Source organism: Eumetopias jubatus, unplaced genomic scaffold (assembly GCF_037043125.1).
Source record: "Eumetopias jubatus isolate StellerSeaLion01/CBP00866 unplaced genomic scaffold, mEumJub1_p1.0 scaffold_4, whole genome shotgun sequence".
NCBI lineage: Eukaryota > Metazoa > Chordata > Mammalia > Carnivora > Otariidae > Eumetopias > Eumetopias jubatus.
Genome location: NW_028274810.1, coordinates 63,648,038 through 63,661,349, shown reverse-complemented (window position 1 = coordinate 63,661,349; position 13,312 = coordinate 63,648,038). Strand labels below are relative to the sequence as shown.

General features: G+C 52.8%; 1 protein-coding gene across 3 annotated transcripts in view; it reads right to left on the bottom strand.

Annotated features, from left to right (window-relative positions):
• The window catches only part of SSBP3 (single stranded DNA binding protein 3), a 161,048-nt gene that overhangs the window by 41,002 nt on the left and 106,734 nt on the right, over window positions 1-13,312 (bottom strand). For all 3 annotated transcript variants that reach the window (XM_088022407.1, XM_088022408.1, XM_088022409.1), the window contains exon 5: window positions 6,675-6,764. In XM_088022407.1, coding sequence (XP_087878533.1) covers window positions 6,675-6,764 — 90 coding nt within the window. The remainder of the gene's footprint in view (window positions 1-6,674; window positions 6,765-13,312) is intronic.

Below are 13,312 nucleotides of genomic sequence, written 5' to 3'. Positions count from 1 at the left end.
CACCCTCTCACTATCCCAGTCCGATACAAGCCAGAACCCTGGGCATCCTCCCAGCTCTGCTTCCTCCCGGCTCCCACATCCAGCAAGGGGCTGTGAGTTCAGGGCAGGGAGGTGCAAGCCACTGCACTTAGTCACCACTGCCGCCCAGGGCTTGGCCACCCCCCCCCCACCCCGCCAGAAGACCACCGCCTGGAATCCACACTTCCACAATGGCAGACTGCCACAAGCCCAGCCCCTCCAGGCTGCTTGGGGTCTTTCTGCAAGCGGGTCACTTCCCTTGTTAGGAACCTTCCATGGCTCCCCTGTCTTTAAGTTCGAGTCTCTATCCAGGCCTCCTGCTATCCCAAGCTTGCCCCTTTCACACCCACGTCCTGGCCTACGGCCCCCTCTCCCCACTCACTGGCAACTGCCTCCCGCTCAGGCCTCACTCCTCTACGCCAGCCCCTGAGGCAAGTTTCCCAGATGGACCCCAGGTTAGGCCAGATGCTCCTTCGCCTGTCCCCGTGGCACTAGACCCTCGGTGTAATCACTCCCTGCCTCCTCCACCAGATTGTGAGCCCCTCGAGGGCAGGTCCAGGGCCGCCTTTCATCTTCGGTGATCACCAAGGCTGCGTGATTGGGAGGCCACTGTGGCCTTAGAGGCCACGTCTGGCCAATGGGCTAAGGGATGACCAGCAAGTCGGCCGGGCCTCGCACGGTTAGGTCCCAGCCTCAGACTGATCAGCCATCAAATGGGGACCCATGCCCTTCTCCCCATCAAATCCTCCCTTTGCAGCAGGCTTTGAAAACCACACAAACAAGATGGTTTGCTTCTTCCCAAGCCTCTCCTAGTCCCTCCCTGGCCCTAGTCAGCAGAGAGGTCTTTCCTGCCGCTGCAGCTTTCTGGCAGGAGAAATGGCAGCTCACTGTGTTGCTGCCTGCTTCCCGCCAGGGAGGAAGGCAGGAAATGGACAGCACTCGGCCCAGCTCCTGGGAACTGCCTGAGCTGCTGCCACCGGCAAGCCCGCATTCACTGGGCTTTGATCCTCCCTGGAAACACAGCATCCCACCCCAAGGCGCTCAGTCCCCAGGGCTCTCTACTGGGCATCAAGTCTCTACTTGGTTACCACCGGTGCCAAGGAGCTCACTACTTTGTTAAGTTGGCAGGTGGTAGAACCATCTTCCATATTCAAATTGGCCTCCCTCTTCTTCTCTCTGAAGGATCTGAGATCTAAGGGCTGAAGCCTTGCAGAGGCAGATCTGAGTGTCTTTTTTTTTTTTTAAAGATTTCTTTCTTTCTTTGAGTAATCTCTACATCCAACGTGGGGCTCAAACTCACAACCCCGAGATCGAGAGTCACACGCTCTTCCGACTGAGGCAGCCAGGTGTTCTGGTCTATCTTCTATATGGCCAAACTTCAGATACTTCAAGTCAGTCATCAGAGCCCTCCTGGGGCTCCTCTCCCACAGAAACCCCAGCTACATCTAAGGGAAATGAGGAGAGTGCTCCCTATAATGTCAAGAGGAAAGGTCCAAGGTCATGTGTATCTATCTCTCCCTCTTATTTTTGGATCATTTTTAAGGTTTCTGGACTATGCACATCATATGCTTCTTCTCTCCCCTCCCCCACAACTGATGGGGAGGGTTCTCTGGAGGCAGACCTCAGAGGTGGGTGGACTCGGCTAGCACTAGGCTAGCATGAATGAGAACTCACCGGAATGGGGGGACATGTCAACCCCGATTGTGCCCCACTACAATGGAAAGTATCTGGGCATGTTCAGAGCAGAATGTGATGAGCTTCTGGCAAAGGGAACTAGGTTCTCCCAAGACTGTCCTTTCCAGAGAAGGCTGTCTTTAGCTCTTTGACATCCGCTGGGTCTCAGCAATACCAGTCTCCATCCTCAGTGCGGTCGGCCCCCCGGTTCCGGCCACCACAGAGCTGACAGAGCAGGTGCACAGTGAATTGTTCTGGAACACAGACCTGGCCAAGGCATTATCCAGACCAGGATGCTCCAGTGGTTCCCACTACACCCGGATGGGGCCCACAGTCCTCCAAAAGGTCCAGCAAACACTGCCAGCAAACTCTCCAGCCCCATCTCCTACTAAGCACCTACCTATCATCCACCTCACTGGGACACCATCCCAGACTGTGTTGCCCCTAGGAAGCCCCTGGGCAGGCAGGCCCCTCCATTCCTTGCTACAGGGCATGGGTTAGCCATAAAGTCTCTCTGGTAGGCTGGGTGCTCCTGGAGGCAGACTATGACTGATCAGTTCTGGCCTAGAGTCAAGCCCCCTGCCCTCACAGAGGGTGCTGATCACTATCACTAACCACAATGCCATCTGCCTCTGGGCCTCCACTCTGCATCTATATATGAAGCCTGGACTCGATCAGGCATGGCAAATACAGAGGTCACACACTACCACTTACATCCTGGTGTTCGTGGCAGACGTTGCCCATCAGTGTCTGCTGAGCCCGCACACGGCTTCAGAATCATTCTCAACAGTGTTCCAGTAGCCACCACCAACCCATCAGGGCTGGCGTCTGAACAGACACGTTGCCTGCTTTTGAGAGAAGACGGCTAGAGTTTCTCTTTCTCCCTCCATCATTTCCTTGCTTTGCTCTTGTTCTCTCTTCTCTCGCTAGACAATCAGACGTGTAGCTGACTGCTGTGGAAGAACACTGGGGCCCTGGGCCGGCGAGCCTGGGCTGGGATTCTGATTACAGCCCGCGGCTGATAACTCTGTGCAGGTCATTCACCTTTCCCAGTCTCACTCTCCCAATCAGCATGGCTCCTCTGCAGAAGCACTGTGATCAAAATGAAAGTAAGTTGCATGTCTAAAAACACTACATAACTGAAAACAATCACTGGAATTTAAAACAAAACAAGAACAAAAACAGCCTGTACTCAGTGCTCCCTTCTTCATGACCCCCTGCCCTCCTGCCATTCCCCAGCTCTAGACCTAGAAATCCTCATTGGAGGGTGCCTCCCTTAGAACTACCTTAGGGCCAAGGAGCTGGGGGCCCACCCACACCAGCAGGCCTGGCCAAAACTAAGCTGAGTCTGCCAGATGTGCAGCCCAACCGACTTAAGCTGCATGGGGGGAAAAAAAAATGCCACTGCTTGCTTATGTAAAATCCATCTGGATCCAAAGCAGAAAATCCAAGTTGGAAAGGCCCTCAGAGACCATCTGGTCCACCCTGCTTCATCTCCTAGTGAGGAAACTGGGGCCCAGAGATGGGGAGCAACTTGCCCAAGGTCAGTCGGCAAGTACATGGACAAGCGGGACTAGAACAGGTGTCCTCAGACTACCGTCTTCTGTACCCTTCCCCACTCCAGAACACCCAGAACACACCCCTGGGCCCTCCAAGCCTGGTCAGAATGAGGATCCAGAGCTTTGGGGCTGGCTGGGCTCCACTCCTGGTAATGTGAGCAACACGAATCAACTCAGTTCAAACATTTGCTGGGTCCCTAGTGCATGCCAGATGCTGGGGATGCCAAGATGAAGGCCGTCTTTTTACAAGGAGCGCAGAGAAGTAGAATGTCCTTGCTAAGTTCTACCATAACCCCAAGAACCCCCAAATACTCCCCAATATTGTGAGGTATGGTCAGGCTGGGTCCTAAACCACCTCTCTGCCAGCCCTCAACTTGCTACCAGACACGTCTCATGCCACAGGACCAGGGTTCTGTCCACCTTAGACACCTCAACACCAAGTAAGAAAAAGCCAACAGACGGAACCTAACGTGTGGATGGCCACACCTTGTGACCCCAGCAGTAGCCTTGCAGTCTGAGGAAGTAAGCCCCCTGTGTTCCTTTCTGAGGGGCTGGGATGGGGGGTAGATAGCTGCTCCCTCCCACCCACCCTGGAGGCCCCACTGGCTTCGAAATTTAGCACCAACTGGGGGCGGAGTCCTGATGTGAAAACTGGGCTGGCCACCGTGGGACAGAATCTGGTCAAAGCTGGGTCAGCCAACCCAGGCTGGCTGTCTTGGTGCAAAGACCCTCCCCCTGCCACAGAGCTGCCCGCCCAGACTGTGGCCAAGCAGAGGAAGAAGTGCAATTGTTGGCAGCAGATAAAACCCGATAGCATCTCTATTTCCCTTCTAATATCGGAGTGGCCGCCTGCAAGATGAGTGAGGGGGAGGGCCGGCAATCAATAGCTAATATTCCCATCGTGAGCCAGCCTACTCTGGAAATGGGCAGTCACTACCTGCTTCCAGAGAGATACCCTTTCCCCTCAGCAGTGACCCAGCCTGAGTAGGTCAGCATCACAGCCAGGAGGCACCCTATCCGCCTTCATCTTCATCTGATTAGAAAATGATGTCCTCACCTGAGGAGGGCGTGGGGGGGACAAAGTCAGCCAAAGTCACCCAGGAAGCAGGAAGCAGAGAGTCCGGGGCACACGGGTCCCTGCTCCATGTCTACCCCCCGCCCCAACTCTTGGTGGTCCATCCTGACTGGGGTTCAGAAAAGACCTCCACTCAAGAGGGTCCAAAAGTTACCTCTGTTTGATGGTGGCTGGAAGTGGCCAAATAAGGACAAGAATCAGTCTGGGCTTTCTGACCACACACCCCTGAACGTCACAGGGGAGGGCCCGAGAAGTATGTCTGGAATTAGGCCTTAACCATGGACAATTATACCAAAGCAGGAAGTTAAGAACTGCCCACATATCAGGGAGACCTTGCCTTGCCCAGACTCAGGCCAAAATAGAAGTTAACGAACGACGTATTTAAAAAATACAGCTGGCTATATTCTACCTCTTCCCACCACAGCGGCCTGCACTGGGCACTCAGATGCCAGCAAGTAGCCTCAACAGGCATGCTCACAGGCGGAGCCTGGTATCCAGGGCTTTGTCCACCAGGCAGGAAAGCCACAACTGCACAGTATCCAGGGTGCCCATGGCATCGTGTAGGAAGATGTGTAAGCCTGGGAAGGAAGGCCCAGGCAGGTAGAACACCTGTGGGAAAGACAAGCAACTAGGTACAGAACACCCGTCTACGGTGGCCAGGAAGATGGCTGCCCCTTGGCATGGATGACCGTCTCAGACAGCAGTCCCTGGGCTTCCCCTGTGGGGAAAGAGCAGAAGCCCGCCTGGCTCCTTTCTTTCTTTGGGTTTCCAAAGATCTGAATGTCTCCTTCTCTTCCAAGTCTGACCCCTCTTCCCAATGCCTTACCTCAGGCCAAGCCCCGAGCAATGCCTGGTCTGGTCTAATCAAGAGCCGACACACCCCATTTCCGCCCCACGGCAAGGCTCCAGTTTGGGTGTCATGCTAGGAATGTATACAGATATATGTGTGGCCATCCAAAGCCCTCAACCGCCATCCCTACACCCCTCTCACTCACCCCCACTGCCATCGTAGTGGTGGGCAACCTGCTCTTTCTGGTTTTGGGGAACACCCAAATTTCACTGATTCCCTCCTTGGTTAGTAAGCAGCACGTCCAAACCCTTCTCTCCTGGGAGTCAAGATCAACCGAAATGTGAAATCTTACAAGGTAGAAGTGTCAACTAGGTCATCTCCCACTCAGGGAGAAAATCCCCTTAACATCTCTTAAGAGGGGTTTGTCCCCCTTTTGCTTAGATGTCTTAGTAACAGGGAGCCCCCGCCTCCTGCAGTCTGCGTCTCACTGCTGGACACGCAAGGCGTGAAATTCTGGCTTACACCAAGCAGAAGTCTCCTTGAACTTTGTCTCAGTGCTCCCAGTTTTGAATTCTTGGGCTTCACAGAGAGATCTTGGCCGCCTTTTCTATACAAAGTGCTAGCATTTCAACGGGGTGGGAAACACAGGCAGGTTCTCAAATCCCGCCGCAGACAGGTTTGAAGGAATGAAATGTTATACTCAAAGAAGCTCCTTCCAGCCCTGCACGCTGATACCTCCCTGAGATGGCATTCCCCAGTCTCAGCCTGGTTAAAAATCGAATGAGTCCTTCCTGCCCCCCGTTCCCCCCCCTCCCAACCCAGGGGACTGCAGAGATAGGAGGAGGCGGCACAGAGGGGCCCGCAGCCACACCCAACCCTGACAGAAGACAAAGCCCCCAGAGGCCGACAAGGTGTCTTTTGGAGAAGACCGGGCTCTCACCCCACGTGGGACCTGCCCCTGCCTTTGGCGGGCGGAGTGAGGGCGCAGATTCTCGCGGGATGCCGACTGTGATCACACTCGGAAAAAATCAAGTGGTTAACCAGAGGGGAAGGATTCCGAGACCTGCCAGGATGGTGGGTTTTTTGGTTTTTTTTAGATTACGCCTAAGGTTTGTAGTTTGGACAGGCAAAGTAAACAATGACGATGACAGCAGCAACAAAACAGAAACAAAGAACAGTTTACTTGTGTTAAAAAAAAAAAAAAAAAAGCCTTTTGTTATAAGACAGCTCCCCACGGCCTTGGAGGCAGTCCCACGGCCTCCCCGACCAGGGGCAGGCTGTGTGGTGCCTTCAAAGCTGCTATGAAGAAAACCAGCTTGGGCACAAGTAACACAGCACGTGCAGGGGCAAGTGGGGGCTGCCCTCCATCTCTTTTCTCCCCTCCTCAGGTTTTGGAAGGGGTGGAGAAAGGGATAGGAGGGGTTGGAACCAGCATAAAGCAACTGTATTTAGACCATGGCAAACTGAGCTACTACTTACTTTTCTCTCCCTCCCTCCCGCCTGCCTGGGCCTGGCCTGGAGTGAAAGGAGCAGGGGACCGAGGGGGCCCAGCACGTACCTGAAAGAAACCCGGCGGGATGGGGCCTCCCGGCATCCCATCGTTGGGGGGAATGTTGCCAAGCACGGGGCTCGGGGCGGCTGCCGCACTCTGTGGAGACAAGGAAGTGGAGAGTGAGAGGCTGCACCCACCCTGAGAGACCCGGAGCTTCCGACCCCTGGCCCCCCGTTCTCCCTGCCCGCTCGCATCCTCCACAGACCCTCCTCAAACACCACCTTCCCAGGTGTGTCTCTCACTGGGCAAGTGAGGAACTCTCCAAGCCTCTGTTTTCTCATCTCTAAAATGGGAGAACAACATCCGCCGCTTCACGCATGCATTGCAGAGCACAGCACACAGTGGCTGTTGCTAATGTATGAATGTTCTGCCTTAGCCTCTCAGCTGCTTTATGAAGCCCCTGCAGGGCAGCCGAGGTGCTTTATAAATGTTTGTGCCCTCTCCAAGAGGCTGCATGCTGCATGGAGAGCAGATCAAGCACTATCCACAACTTAATGAACGAACAGACAGCCCTGTTGGGAAATGTCCCTGGAGAGGTCGAAGGAGGGCAGGGGCCTGTTGGGCCCCATCAGGGTCCTGGGTGCCACAGGAGATGAGGTGGGCTGCACAGTGGGGGGATGGGAGGCACTTTTCTTCTTAAATGCTCCTATTCCGGCATTTACCTGGTACATCTGCCTCAGCAAATGCCTCCTGAGGGGTGAACAGACGTCGTTCTCCCCAGCCTGGCCTCCTTCCAGACAATCTGTGTCCCACCTGCCATGTGGTCAGCATGTCTGAGCCTGGGCCCGCACGCACACAGGCAGGGTGAGGCTGATGGGGCAAGTTATGTGCCTCCCTCCCAGGCTGGTGCCCTGCACACACACCCCTCCTCCCCCCTAGGCACTCCTCCTGCAGGAACCCCCACTCCCGCCTCAATGTCACCAACCTCACACACATCCCCTACTGAGAATTTGAGACTCAATCACCAATCGCCTCCCAGGGGTCTGACCGGTTCTCCGGGACAAGAGTGAGCCCCCTGGGGTCAGGAAACAGAACACCTCTTTTTCTCTTACAAATGCAGCAGAATTCACTTCTTCCCTTTCCTCAGCCAGGAAATAGGAACCAGAACTCCTCTAACTTCCAACTTTGATAGAAGGAAATGAGGTAATGTGTGAATCCCATGGACACACGACCCGTAGCAAGATGAACCCCTGGGGACCCACGCATCTGGACTCCAGTGCTGTTACCTGTACTAGCAACAGAGGGCCATGGGCAAGCCACTTGGCCTTCCCGCCCCAGTTTCCTGTACAAAGTGGGGATCGCTGTTGTCCTGCCTGCTCATCAGGGCTGTGGAGGATTATGGGACAGGATGGGCTGTGTTTGTGAACCGGGAAAGCTTGGTAATCTGGGAGCAAGGAGGGCTCAACATGCGCAGGCACTGGGTGTCTTAACAGACCCAGCTAAAGAGACTGGGGTGGGGATGGGCTGGCCACACAAGCCCAGCATCTCAAAATGCTTCTGCCTACGGACAGGCAACCCTCTCTGTAATTAAAGAGATTCCGCCAACCATCCTGTCATGTGTTACAAGCATCCCCAAACATCATGAATGAGGTCTTCCCACCTTCCTGGGTGAGAGCCCCACTCAGGAGGAGGAGGGGCCAGCCTGCCTCTGCTAGCCCCCTCCCCTCACCCCAGCATCATCTGGGTAAGGGCCGCCTTGGGGGAGTATGCCAGGCTATCCGTTAGCTGCACTGTTTGTCTGTGGTTGGTGGTTCTGTGGAAATGCAACTTTTCAGGATTTACAGCCAACAATCATTCCTCAGAAGCAGGGGCAGGAAAGTTTGAAAGAAAAATCAGAGTGAGGTAAACAGGCTCCCACGTCTTCAAGTTCCGTCAGAGATCAGTCTTACATTTAACTCTTTAATCTTTCAGGAACTTATTTTGGTACAGAATATAGATTTTACTCCGAAGGCAGTGGCCTCAGTACGACTTTGCCCCACTCATTTGAAACCCGGAGGCAAAATCCTTACAAAGGCTCGGGTCTGTTTCTGCGCTTTTAAATTCTGTCCGACATCTCTATCATTCCATTGCCATGATCGGAGTTTCAACCGTGGATCTTCCTTTCTCCTCCAATTCTTCAATGGAAGTTTTCTGGCTCATTTTCACCTACCTATCCCTCCAAACATCAGATCATTTATAAAAGTCACCCCCCTACCAAAAGAAAAAAGTTCATATACATATAACACACACAAATAGACACACATCGATGCATATATGTACAGTATAGGTACATATACGTATATGTACAAATCTGGAGGAGAAATGCCATCTTTCTCAAACAGAGGTGACCTCCCAGGACATGGTCTTTCCCCAATTACTCACACCTCCGTGCAAGTCGCAGTTGAGCGGGGGGTGGGCACAACAATAATGAGCAGGTAGGCGGGAGTGGGAGTGGGCGACATGGGGAAAACCAAAACCCGGTATTGCTAAAACTAAATGTTTTATTCAACAAATGTGGCACCAACTTGTCTGTAGGACAAGGACCGGAAGATGGAGCTCCTGACTGGGGAGGCCCTGGGTGGTGTGCCTGGCAGGAGCCATTGGGCCTGATGCTAGAAACAGGTTGGGTCCTCCCTGCCACCCCCCTGCCCCATCTATCCCTGAGCCCCCAGGCAGCCTCTGAGGTAGACACAAGCAGCCCTGCCTGACAGACGCAGGCGGGAACGGGCACAACACAGCCCTCTCCCCGTTTGTCCTCCGAATCTACTCCTCTCCAGCCTTCAACCCAGAACCATGCTCTGTTTTTACAGAAAGATCTGGACAGTCTCACCAACTTGATTCTTTAAATTAGCATTTATCAATTAGTACACAACACAGCAAAGGAAAAAGAAAATTAGCCACCGTGTTTTGTTAAAGAATGTCAAGAGCACTTTCCCTTCTCATTGCATGGCCAAAGAAAACATGAGTTTTTAATGAGTCTAATATTATATAGAGGTAACATCATTTAACCAATTTAATTAGCAGGCATTACATCGGTGCTTGCTTCCTTGGTAGTTACAAAAATGGTACCTCTCTGGTATTCGGACCTATTTTTTGGATCACTACCTTTTGAAATGGGTCTGTGCTGGCCACTTGTAGATCTACTTTTATGGGAAGATGTTCATGTCCCTTGCTATTTGTACATTTGACTCTTCCCTTGGTGATATATAAGAGCTCTTTATATTTTAAGGGTATCACATAAGGATATCTTAGAATTTAAAACAAATAAACAAAAACTTTTAAATGGAAATTTGAACCCAAGAGCATGACTTACAAGGCTCCCTTCCTCCAAGATCTCATTTCCCTACAAAATCAGAAGTGAGTCCATGGTCCTAAGAACCGTGGGTGGGTGGGGGTGGTCCATGGCCCTTTGAGTGTCAGGGCTGCAGTAACCGTGGTTCCAGAACATGGATGGTGCAATTCTCTGACATCTGGGTGGAGGACAGACTTCTGCTAGCCTCCAGTGAAAAGAAAGCCATGTTGGCAGTGATTAAGGTGGCAGGAAGCCGAGGAGACAACTTTTATCATTCAAAGCCTCATCCAGCAGCAAAAATAAGCAAAATAATTAACCTGAATTATGACGGTTACTGCTATTCTTTGATTATGAAGGAAATATGTGCTCATAAGGGAAAACTTTGAAAAGGACAGAAAAGTATGACGAAGCAAATGAAAAGCAGCAACGGTGTTACAGGGCAACAAAAGGGTTAAGTGCTAACTGTGGTTCACAAAACCCAATCCACCACACCCCCTCCGCCCACCCCCACACCTGCCAGCAGGGGCTCTTTTACCCATCTCTGAGATGCGAGGCATACAGCAGGTGTTCAATAAATGATTACAACTTTTATTATTCAAAGACCTGCTCAAACCTGGCCTTCTGGAGCCAGGCCTTTCCGGATTGCTAGGAATCGGCCTCTCCCTGCGGTTTCCAGCTTTGAGTTAGAGCTCCATTAAGGCACTCAGCAAAGCGTCTCATGTGAGTTTTCTCTAAAAACACAAAACCCAAACTGAAAAGCCCCTGACGTTCCCCGAGGCCTACAGTTGTCGGGGCTGTGGTGGGTGCAGGGGGTGGAACCCTCCCACTGGAGCAGGGCAGTAAAGAGCACTGGATTCTGAAGCCAGAGACCTCCCTGTGGGTCCTTGCTGGGAGCCTCAGTTTCCCCACACGTCCAATGGTAGGGTTAGATAGGACAATCTCTGGGGCCCCTCTTCTAAGCTGCTCTTCCCAGCCGGGTCCACACACTCGGGGGGGGCAGGGACTGGAAAGAGCAGCTCATGCATGAACAGGAGGACAGTCCTCTTTCCAGAGGACTCTGAATTTTAACTCTTCTCTGTTCACTACAGAACACTTAAGAGATCAAAGATTAAAAACCACCCAGAAACCTCTTTGTTATCAGAGACATCTGAGCTCGCCCCACTCGGGCCCTCCTCACCCACATTTATCTATATATGCATACACACATGGACTAAAAAAAGCAGAATCAAATCAGGCATGCAGTTTGGTAACTCATGCATTTTTTAAAAAACTAACTTAAAATTCTTTTCTAAATAGAAAACAGGCCTTGCACCGGGTGGCGTGGCCCACTGCAGCCAGCTGCCTCCTCTAAGACTCGGGGGTCACAGTCAATGTGCAAAGCTCAAGGTGCCTTCAGACAACTGCTTGAAGCTCTTCAAGGTCCCCAGCCAAGTACTGTATTTTTGTTTGTGGCCTGGAAGCCTTCCAAGGAGGACCGATCCCACAACCCTCTCCCTAAAGAGTAGGGCTTCTTTACGATCCCATGGTGGTTACACAGCCAGCCAGGCCCAGGGCTCACTGCAACGCCTCAGCCTGCCCACATGCTCCAGACCCAAACCGGCTGGTCTCACACGTGCCCTCCAAAGACAGGCGTCCCGCACTAGCAGATCTGCTTTTCAGTAGTGACCCCCACCCCCTTGCCAGTGCTGAGCATCCCAATGCGCCCTCGACTAACCTACCCAACAGCTGTAGAGTACAAACCCATGTGGCAAGTCCCAGACGTGGTGCTGGGCCCTTTCCTCGCTCCATAGCAAGAAGTCCCCTGTGGCTCCAGGAACAGCAGGGTCAGTCCAGAGGAACCAGGAGACAAGCTCCCAGGAGCCTCCCATCTCGTATCTCCCAGTATGTTGTAGTAGGTGACAAGTGCTCACGCTTCCTTCCAGAAGTGTGGGTCTGGGGGATGCTCCCTGCGAGGTATTCTCTTCCAGCCCCCACCCTGAGAACCCCAGTTACCCTCACTCACAAACTAGCATGCCCTCCGCGGCACCCATTTTTCATGCTCTTTTTTAAAAATTTTATTTATTTGAGAGAGAGAGAGAGAGAGCAGAGGCAGAAGTGAGAGAGAGCAGAGTGAGAGGCTGAGGCAGAAGCAGACTCCCTGCTAAGCAGGGAGCCCGAAGCAGGACTCGATCCCGGGACCCCAGGATCATGACCTGAGCTACAGGCAGACACTTAACCGACTGAGCCACCCAGGCGCCCCCCATTTTCACTCTTTTAAAATGATCCTCAGGGCACCTGGGTGGCTGTCGGTTAATCGTCTGACTCTTGGTTTCGGCTCAAGTCATCTCGGGGTTCTGACATCAAGTCCCGTGTCAGGCTCCACACTCAGTACAGAGTCTGCTTGGATTTCTCTCTCCCTCTTCCTCTGCCCTTCCCGCTCATGCATGTTCTCTCTCTCATAAATAAATAAATAATCTTTAAAATAAATAAAAATAGAAATAAAACTGGTCCTTTGCACACGAAGCCCCTAGAAAACGGAATAAAACCAAATGCGCAGAGTGAACCGCAGGGCTCCGGCCAGCTTGGCCAACCCCTCCTGATTTACAAGGCTGCAAAATGGAACTCTGTTCTGCAATTCCCCTCCCTCCTCGCCCCACCCCAATACTCAGGCCTCGGCATGCAGCAGCATAGAGCCAACACGCAAAGCCACCAAGTACAGCCTTTCTCAACTGAAACTCAACACAGGCCATGTGGCCAAGCACACAGGACGCCACAGGGTGTGTGGCATATGGCTGGGTGCACGCAGCTAGGAAAGAGAGGTCACTTAGAGGAGTGAAGGCAGCCACCTCCGTGTGTCAAGGGTAAGTGAGAAACAAAGGTCTTTGTGGGACGCTTGTGTCCAGGGGAAGGAGGGATGCTTGCACGGGTATCATCAACACAGAGGCTTCGGCAATCTGTGCAAGATAGTGGAGTGACCTGGGTCCCTCTGGGCCAAGCTTCCTAGAGGGAATGTTCACCTTAGCACAACAGATGAGCCGAAGATGTTGACGAGGGCGTGGGGAGAATGTCGTCACCCGGACAGAAAGGCCAAGACAGAGAGAAGTGGGGGCAAGAACGGGAAAGGTATAGGAAGAGACCTCCTGGTTCGTGCACAGACCACAGAAGAGAACCGGTTCCGGAGAACAGGGGCTCGAATTCCGCAGCTTGGAGAAAACACAGAGCTGTTGCTACGTGAAGAGACAGAACCAGCTGGCATTAAAAATAGGTTCAGATGACACACGGGAGTGAATGACACAGGATCCCTGCCTCCAAATAGCCAGGGGGCTGTCACGTGGAAGGAGGAGTGGACCTGCTCTCTTGGTGCCGAGGGATGGCTCTGGGTCCAGCGGTAGAT